The sequence below is a fragment of the Ipomoea nil genome, unplaced genomic scaffold, assembly GCF_001879475.1.
Source record: "Ipomoea nil cultivar Tokyo-kokei standard unplaced genomic scaffold, Asagao_1.1 scaffold2484, whole genome shotgun sequence".
NCBI classification, from domain to species: Eukaryota; Viridiplantae; Streptophyta; class Magnoliopsida; order Solanales; family Convolvulaceae; genus Ipomoea; species Ipomoea nil.
The window spans coordinates 624,938-635,702 of NW_017618912.1; the positions used below are offsets into that span (position 1 = coordinate 624,938).

Genomic DNA, 10,765 nt, shown 5'->3' on the forward strand with positions numbered 1-10,765 from the left:
AATATGCATATACATTACTTTTTGAAAAAGATAAATGAAAGTTAGGCATAATCACAGTTTGGTTTGAACCGAATCGTCATTCTCTGTAACGTTCAAGTTTTGATTTTAGCTATTCTCAATCATGAACGATTGATTCAAAATCAAAATCAAAGTCGTGGTTTTTTTTTTTTAAATATAATTGAGTTTTAATTTATATTAACAAGGAAGTTGGAGGTTGGAACTTGGAACACAAATTCTTAAGGGGGCGTTTGGTTCACGGAATCTTGGATTATCTAGGTCATCTGAGTTTGGTAATGTTATATTACCTTGTTTGGTTCAAGTTATGAGATTACCAGGTAATGTTATATTACCTGAAAGCTGATGTGGCGGTAATGTTTCAAGGTAATGTGATTACCCCCATTTTTTAAGGTAATCTTAGATTACCTTGAATTATTCCAACTTTGCCCTTGTTAACTAATAATAATAATAATAATAATAATAATAATAATAATAATAATAATAATAATAATAATAATAATAATAATAATAATGAAATTAATATATGTTTATATAATCAAATATACATGTGTATATTTATATATTTAGTTTTTTTTTAATATTTAAATTTTGATATACATTCATACATATAAATAAATAAATACACACACATAATATATATATATATATATATATATATATATATATATATGTATATATATATATATATATATTATTGAGGGCATTATTGTAAATTGATTCATATAACCTAAAATATAACCCTGAACCAAACAAGGTAATATTATATTACACCATCCAAACCAAACACACAAAGTAATCTTACATTCCCAAAATCTCACATTACCTTCCAGGAGGTAATCCTATTACCTGGGGTAATCCAAGATTCCGTGAACCAAACGCCCCCTAAAGAAAATGTTGAGATTACCCTACACGCCAGAAGGGAGAGAAGTCACTTCAATTCGCAGGATAAGGCAGGCCGGCCGGCAAGATTAGCTTTAGCTTCACTTCAAAAACATAGAATGTACATATATGCAATGTAACTATATATAACAATTAACTTATATCTTAATTTAGGTCACATATCTTATATCTATCTTAGGTTGTCAATAATTTTTGGTCATTATTTATCATGGTCGGTCCAACAATTCCATTGCTGTCTATATCCAAATCTATCCCGGAATGGGACTTTGCACATTCCAAAATCTTCATTTTTTAGCCAAACAATATTGTTTTTCTTTTTGGTTCTAATATACGAGATAGATACATGTTCTCTAACCAGCCTTGTAGAGTATAAAAACATCATTATAAGTTTGTATTAAATCATGCATGCTAAACCCTCGGTTTGGAGTGCGAATGAGATAGTCAATTCAAGTCTTAGCTTGTGAGAAATGTCTATTGACTTTCTTGGTTTGAAACAGTCCGTTATAAGAAATCTAGACAAGTTGACCTCAATATAGTCCATTTACAGTTAAGGTCACAATACAAATTTTACCCAAAAGACACTTTTTGAGTGCGGCGTCGCACCGTAGGTCGACCGAATGACCTACGGCAGACTGGCCGGGTGGTGCTATGTGGGGCGATTTCAAGAGTGATCTGAGAACATCTTCACCTATCACGAGCCGTGTTAATACAAGCAATTTAATAAGTGATTTGATTTCATCGGGTCAGCAAATTTGGTTGACCGACTGGGTGGTTGCACAACGGGTTATCCTTGTGCATATTTACCCATCAGCTATATGTCAATTTTAAGTCAACTCTAAAATATTATTACTTGCGTATTTTATTTTAACAAAATAATATTATTTTTTACATTAGCTATAGTTTTGACTTTTGAGTTCTAATTATTTTATCGTAAAGGAAACTTGGATGGGGGCCGGGATACTTTAGGTAATGTACCATTTTGAAAGTTGCACAACATTACTTAAATATTTTTAAAGGAATGAGATGTATGAAAATGTGAAAAAATGAACTAGAAACTATTCGCTAGAATTCAATGTATATGAAAAAGTCTCACATCCTCAAAAATGGAATAATAAAGACATACAACATTTTAACTCCTACGTTACTAAAATTGTATAATATAAACTGAATTATATTAAACAATCCCATGCTAACTATCTTGTAGTCTAATGACACACCTGTTATCCTTCTAAATATGTGGTCACAGGATCAAATCTCGGTGGTAGGGATCAGACATTATTTCTTTAGGGTAAAAAAGATTGAGAAAATATAAACTATAGAACATACAAACTTTGCATATCTTGAAACAAATTTGGTGGCATGGGCTTGTCGAAAATATAAAATTGTTGCTTAGACATTAACTGTGGTTGAATATAACATTTTTCTTTGTGATGGAAAGAACATACAATTACTACATGAGAGTATACACGGGATAAACCTTTATGAATTTAAAGTACAAAAATTATTTTTTTACATATCCTAGTTTCTTCTCTTAAAAGGTTGAATCCCCAACTCTAAGGGCTCCACACCCCGGCCTGACAGAGCATTTGGAGGATGTAAATCACAATAACTTAATGGCTCAGCATATAAGGTCAAATGTTGGTGCGCGCAATAGATTTGTCTATTTTGAACAAAATCTCCACACTGCCGCTGTCGATGTTAAATTATTGATCTCTTATCTCAAATACTACCTACTGAACTAGTGAATTAAGTACTACTAAACAAATATAATAATTTCTTCTCCCAAATACAAATATAATAGTTTCTTGTCCCAAATACTGCCCACTACACAAATATAATAGTTTCTTGTCCCAACAAATATAATAGTTTCTATCCCTAGGGGTGAGGGAAAGAATTGTTTTTTAAAGCTTAAAATAATAAAGTTGACATGGGGAAATGGTGACGTGTGTATTCATTGGGAACGTGCACAGCATGATTTATGACCTTTTTTAACAACTAAGTTCGGCTTAATTGTCTATTAATTAAAGCTATATACTCCATAATTATTTTTATAACAATAATAATCGCAACGGATTAGGGAGTGATTGGATGAATGACCCGACCCGAATTATATTAGGGCAAGCGGCAACGCAATCACCTCAAAAACCATTTTAGATCGATCTAGTCCACGTAGGAATTGAAACAAAAATACTTTAATTAGGTTTTGTATTTAAAGATTTAAAACACCACTATTTCTTAATTATATATTATTAAATTTGAATATCATTATATCTCCAATAATATTTTAATCTCTCAATTATGACATAATAAATACTATTTTATTCTCTACATATTTTTTTTCTAAAAAATTAAGAATTTCTCTAATTATTATATTATCAGTAATATTTTAATCTCTCAATTATACATAACAAGTACGGAGTACTATTTTATTCTGTATATAATTTTTGTTTTTGAAATTTACATATTCTATATTTTCTTCAATTTTTAAAATTTTAATTTCCCTTCTTTATTTTCAAATTAGAGACATATATATAAACATATTTATATTTTTTCCATTAATTTTTTCTCTAAAAACAATTAAAAAAATTCTAGTTAATAAATGCACGCTTACCATATATATATATATATATATATATATATATATATATATATTATAATAACAAAATGACTATAAATACTATTCTCCTTTTATCATATTACCACATGATATTGACAATCTTATTGTTCCAGGTTTAAAATTGACAAGTTCAATAAACTTTTTTTTTTTTTAAAGAATAAAAACTTAAAACTTCAAAGCAAATGTTTATTTTATGCTAGGGTGATAATGTATAGACTAATCCCATATGTTCATCTAGAATGATCAAGATTTGAAAATTAAAGAAAAATATTGTGATACATTCATAATTGTGACTATATATTTGGAAATGCTTAATAGTGTATCCATTGATAATTGACTGTGCACTCATAATTTATAATAGTGCATTCACATATATGTGTGTACTATTAGTTATGTGTGGATACACTATTCACTATTTTCAAAATACACCATCGTAATTATGAAAATGTCATCGCGTTTATTTTTTTCTCATTTAATTTTCTCTTAAATTAATGTCTAGTCCTAACTTCTTCTCCCAAAAGGTTAAATCTTCAACCCCAAGAGCCCCTAAGACCCCGGTCCGACAGAGCATTTGGGAGAATGTAAATCACAGTGACTCAATGACTTAACAGACATGGCCAAATGCCGATGCGCACAAGTGATTTGTCCAGTTTGAGCATAATCCCCACATTGTCGCTGTCAAAGTTCGAACATTGATTACTTCTCCAAAATACTGTTTACTGAACCAGTGAGCAAAGCCCGTGTAGGCCTAGTCCTATCTTAATCATCCTAGATGTACATATGATCGATATTAATTCATGTATTCTTACGAGGTTATTATCCCTAGTTCTAACTTCTGAACATAATAATTTTATAAAAATTGTATATTATATGTTTATAACTCAATCCATATGTGTATGTAATTATCAATTCTGATTTTTCTTTGAATACAAGAGCCTTAATAGGAATAGTATCGACTAAAACATCAAACTTTTTTTTTTTTTTTTTTTTTTTTGAAAACAAACAAGAATCTATTTAATTGAAATCCAATGGTCTAAATTGAATTTGTGCCAAGACTATTTCCTCAACCTTCAGCGGGGTTGAACTTTTGTGCCAATTTCCCTTTCACAACAAAAATTTAAAATAGAAAAAAAAAAAAAAAAAAAAACAAAAAATTGTCAACTTATATACTAATTTTCAATTTTCTGTTTTAGGGCATAAAATTCCTCAAAAGTCAAAAGATATCATCTCAGAAGAAATATTAAGATGTTGATTTTATTTCCATATTAGTGGTTGAGATTTGACCCTTTTTTTTTCAAAGATGTATTCATTTTATTTCCATTCTTTTCACATTTAGTATAAACCTTACCTGTTTCTAAACTCTTTAATGGAATGGATTAAAATTTATAACGAACTCCCAATCTTTTTTTTTTATTTATTTGTTATGCTTTTCTCAACCTAATGAAGCACACATAGTCAACAATACCCCCTGATCAAGGCTCGATCTCATGACCTCCCACATGGAAGAAGTCATTACATGCCATCTGAGCACACTGTGCTTGGCAACAAACTCCCAATCTAATTAACCATAAATTTGAATTTTTGTTATGTTTGATTAAAATCAAATTAATGCCAAACATCTTGTGTTCAATTGACACTTCTGTGGCTCTCCTTGAGGGGAGGTCACAGGATCGACCCGATGGTGGGGTATTGACTCTTTGATCCAGAACTGATAGAGAAAATATATTGAACAGATACTACACTGTACTAGAGAATCAAATTCATTATTAATAAAATATACAAATAATTAAGATAAAATATAATCGTGATGAATTTTATGACATTTTAAACTATACATTCTACCACCCACATATAGCCTCAAGATATACTCGTAATTTGGGGTAAGAAATACTCGTAATTTTATATGTATCAATTTTTTCTTATTATTTTATCATTCGACTAATTTGTAATATCCGAATAATTTTATTTGTATCAATCTTTTCTATATTTTTACAACTCGATCAAATTGTGACTGGTCAATAAATTCACGAGGACTTAATAAATATAAAGGGAAAATGACACTTTTCCCCTTAAGTTATATACTCATAGCATTTTTTTTTCTCAATTATTTATGTAAGCACATTAGCCCCTTCAATTATTTTAAAAGTTGTGGTTTTTCTCGTGATATATTAAATTGGCATTTCTACCCTTAAAGTAAACATTTTATTTATTTTTACTTCTCCAACAAATTATTGTGTATATATATGTAGCAATGACCACGGTTCGGTTCGAACTGAACCGGACACTATATTAATCGAATTAAAAGTTTTCGGTTATGATTCAAATCTAGAACCCAATATTTGGATTTCAATTTATTAAATTTATGAACTAAAAAAATTGGATCATGAACTGTGAACCGGCGGTTTCGAATCCGGTTCGCGATTTTGAACCGTCTTTATTTTAATATTTTATTTTATTTTTTATTTTAAAATAGTCTAAATTCAACAATAAATGTATTTTATTTTTTTCAGTTCAGAACATGAACCGGTCATTCCGGTTTGCGATTTTAATAAACTCTAAATATCGCGTTTTGATTCTAAATTGTAATTGGAATATTTTAGTTCGGTTGCTATAGTATCTGTTTGGTTTGAACCAAATTATAGTGATAATTTGTTGGAGAAGAAAAATAAATGAAATATTTATTTTAAGGGTAAATATGTCCATTTAACATTTTAGGAGGAAAAAAAGCCACTTAAATAATTCAGGGGAAAAAAGTGTTATAAGTATATAAATCAGGGAGAAAAAGTGCCACTTTCCCTAAATATAAATAACAAAAACGTGTGTGATAAGTTATATAACATGACATTTTTTTTTGAAAGGATATAACATGCCATATTTAATTCAACTAATATTATCATCTCGACACTCATTAGTTTGTGTTTATGATTTTCCTACGAAAACTCCATGGAATTGTGTGTATATATATATAATATAAATGTGTATATAATAAAGACAGTTTACATTACAGTTAAAATAGGCAAAGAAAAACTCCGTACATGTTTTTAAAAGGAGAGGGAGCGTGCGGTCACGACAGACAAAGAAACCACGTCTTCTTCTTCGTAGGTTGCGTCGGTTGGTGTCTCAAATTCTGCTATTTCTTCTTCCCCTTTCAATCGAGACTCTTCAGTTGCTTCTTTGTTTGTTCTTCTTGGGTGAGATTGAGTGGTGTGATGAGGACGCTGTGCCCTAATCTGGACCGGGAAGATGGGCTAGAGACGGTTCTAGAAGTCCCAATCCCGGAGGAGATGTTCCCGGCGAGCAAGAACAAGTCATGGCAGGCGATGAAGTGTTGGATGAGACCCCAGACTGAGAATTCCGGTCCCGGCGGCCGGAGCGCCGAGATTCAGCTCTTGCTCAGCGTCGTCGGAGCTCCTCTCGTCCCCATTCCGATCCCCTCCCACCAGGCCTGCACCCCCGCCGGGAAAATCAACGATCATCCCATTGTAAAATTTCGCCGCGAATTTCTTGCCTGGTACCTGTTCGATCTTTTTCCTGTGAGACTGGATGGTTACGAATTTTTAACTCTTTTGCAGGAGGCGTCGATGGCGAAGTACATAGTGCACCAGTACATAGCGGCGGCGGGAGGGGAGACTGCGATGAATGCCATTGACAGTATGTACGCAATGGGGAAGGTGAAGATGGCGGCGTCGGAGTTTATATCCGGCGATGGATTGGGCCCCAACGTGGACGGCGGCAGGGTGATGAAGATCAAGAGCGTGAGAAATGGGGCGGGTGAAGTTGGAGGGTTTGTTCTGTGGCAGAGGAGACCTGGGCTATGGAGTTTGGAGCTTGTGGTTTCAGGCTGTAAAATCAGCGCAGGCTGCAACGGCAAGCTGGCTTGGCGGCAAACTCCATGGCAGAACTCCAACGCCTCCCGCGGCCCGCCTAGACCTCTTCGCCGCTCCTTGCAGGTACCACTTGCTTTCATTTACCATCAAATTTTCATTTTCCAACACCCTCGGGTCGAGTATTGGTTACAGGTTTCCATCATCAAAAAAAAAAAAAAAAATTATTTTCTAATAATATTCCATTCTCACCAATACATTTAGAACCATTCAAACTTGTCCGCATGAGTACCCAATCGGTCACAAGAGATCAATGATCGAGTTTCCCCTAGTTGAGTCATTAGGATTTGCTCTATCGAGTTTGGATAGGTGATTTTACCTTTTTGTCTATTCAAACTAGTTTAGAAAGATTTCGAACCAGTTTACACATCCTATTAGGATTCGAAAAAATCAAATTTGAACAAGCAAACATTCTTTTGCTGTTTTTGGTGATTACCATGTTCTTGTTTCACTTGGTGGGGAGGGTCCTAATGCTTGGAATCTACCTGTTCATAACTGTTTACAACTTCTTTGAAGGCGTGTGTTCTCTTTTTGACTCAAAAGAGGAGTTTTAACAGACCATCTTTTATGGCCTACTTAATTGGAATATTCCCATTATCTCAACTGACAACTTTGTTTAATGCTAAGACTTTGATTCCCCAGTGTGAACCTTGTACAGCTTGGTGGCTTCCATTACATTATTCAATTAATTCCTCCAATTAGATTCTGCCTACATTCAATTATCTTGATCAAGACAACTTTAAATTGTTTTCTTCATGTGAAAATCTTGATTTTTTATTTTTATTTTTTTCACATTACAAGTCAGCTTAATCACATGGGTTTGAACAAAACTGTTAATCAAACTTGTACGGCTTGTCCCTTTCCAGTGGTTTGGTGGGACATTTTAGTAATTAGTTGTCTGATATAACAACTCCACCAAACAATATAGGCATCAACTACCTGTATTCTCAAATCTTACTCCCTTAAGACAATTTGAATTTTTACTCCCTGGAGTGGTCTATCCTTCTTTTGTCAACTCCAGCCAAGTCGGTTAAAGTATTGATTTGTTAAGTGGTTATAAGTTCAACTTTCAGTGAGAGTGAGTTATTGGGGTCTTCTTTTATCAACTCAACCAAGTCCGTTAGACTATTGACTTGGTAACCAACTACAGTTTAATGGATAATATAAGACTGATTAACCTCTAAGACTCAAAAAATGGATTTCCCATGTATACTATCTTCCAATAGTAACTGCGAATTTGTTCTACGTATGAAATAGGGTCTTGATCCAAGATCAACAGCAAACCTGTTCTCAAACTCAATCTGCACCGGCGAGAAGACGGTGAACGAGGAAGACTGCTTCGTGTTAAAGGTGGAAGCAGAAGGCCCAAGCCTGAAAGCAAGAAGCAGCAGCAACGTGGAGATAATCCGGCACACGCTGTGGGGATATTTCAGCCAGAGAACAGGGCTGTTGGTCCAGCTGGAAGACTCTCATCTTCTGAAGATCAAATCCCCCGCCGGAAACATCTTCTGGGAGACGACGATGGAGTCGGCGATCCAAGATTACCGCACCATCAACGGCGTCAACATCGCCCACGCCGGCAGGACCGCCGTGTCGCTGTCCAGGTTCGGGGAAAACGAGGACGAGGCCGAGGCGGCGGAGGGGAAGACGAGGACGAGGATGGAGGAGGTGTGGAGCATCGAAGAAGTGGATTTCAATATCAAGGGCTTGTCCATGGACTGTTTCTTGCCTCCCAGTGACTTAAACAAGGAAGATGAAACTCCGGCGGCCAAGATGGGGAACCGGCTTCTTCCGGCCACGAAACTCCGCCCGATTACTGCTAAATTGAGCTCCGGAAAAGGGGTCAAGATCGTTGCCATTGATGAAGAAGATCAATAATAATAGCTAGCAAATTTAACAGCTTTATAAGATGATCTTGAATTTATTATCTCATCTGCTCATTTTTGTACATACAGACCGTAGAGACATTTCACATATATATTGTTCACATAGGAAAATATTTCATAGGTATTAGCAAAATTCGACAGCGCATCAGCGCATGGTTGTTTTTGAGTCCCCTACTATAAATTACTTAAGTTGGTTTCTGGTTTCAGACTTTGCTCACACTTTTGAATAGTAACTACAAATTTTTGTGTAAATCAAAATAGTTTAAAAAAAAATTTGATTTTAGTGATCCAAATAACTAAAATTGATCAAAACAATTTAAATTTTATACTAATAAACTTTTTCCTTTGCTTTTTAGTTCATTGTTAAAATTATAAACAACATATTTTAATTTAAATAGTTATCAAATATCTATGAAAACTCCCATATGCACATTTTAGAGGCAAATTATTGTGTGCATCATAATACAAAAGTACATTTTTAATATACTGAATGTACATTACTCGTGCACTGAATGTACATCATATAAAATAATGTACTTTCAGTACTCAAATAATATATTTTCTCTGAATGCAATGTACAATTTTAATATACTAAAAATATACATTATTTGTGTACTAAATATACATTATTTGATAATATAATTTACCAAGCTGTTTGGACCATGATCTACACAATAATAATTGTAGAGTTGTCATTAATCTGCAGGTTACCCATTTACCTGTTTTAATAATACATAATTAAAAATTTTAAATTTTAAATTTTAAAACCCTTTTTAGTTGAGAATGAGGAATTTGAATCCCAATTTCAAAAATAAGTCTCAATTTCACATCACATTAAAAATTTATTGTCTTTTATAAATAAATATTATTTTCTCATAAACATTGGTGAATGCTATTTAAAATTTAAAAAGTATTCTTTTTACGCATATAATTGAACGCAAATTATAGTACAGTGGTGTTTGGTAAATCGCTGATCAACCAATTTTTAAATGGTTTGTCTTAAAGTTGGTGTTTGGTAAATCAACTTTTTGGCTCGATTGCACCAATCATTAAGCATTTCCAATACACAATATTAACCTCATTATTATTATTATAATTATTATTATTGTTATTATTGTTATTATTATTATTATTATTATTATTATTATTATTATTATTATTATTATTATTATTATTATAACCTAGAGTTCTTTTCCAAAGTTAGACATGGTTAGAGTTTTTTGTTGGTATTTTGTGTGCTTAACTATTCTACTTCAAAACTTACTATCTCATTTATCTATAAAATCGCATCTTCCAAATAGGTGTTTGGTAAATCTCATTTATCTATAAAATCGCATCTTCCAAATAATAATAATGCAACGATTAGTTTAGAATAAATAAATTTTCAAAAAAAAAAAGTTTAGAATAAATAACATTCACCAATAGAAGAGAAGTGGATACATATGCAGTACAATTTCAAA

The 10,765-nt window shown here is 32.7% G+C and overlaps 1 protein-coding gene across 1 annotated transcript; it reads left to right on the forward strand.

Annotated features, from left to right (window-relative positions):
- The first annotated feature begins 6,579 nt into the window (after positions 1–6,579).
- LOC109153431 lies at positions 6,580–9,400 on the forward strand. The gene is made up of 3 exons (XM_019301300.1): positions 6,580–7,017; positions 7,108–7,485; positions 8,677–9,400. The coding sequence occupies exons 1-3, from the start codon at positions 6,745–6,747 to the stop codon at positions 9,295–9,297; spliced, it is 1,272 nt and encodes a 423-aa protein (XP_019156845.1). The 5' UTR covers positions 6,580–6,744; the 3' UTR covers positions 9,298–9,400.
- Positions 9,401–10,765: the final 1,365 nt, after the last annotated feature.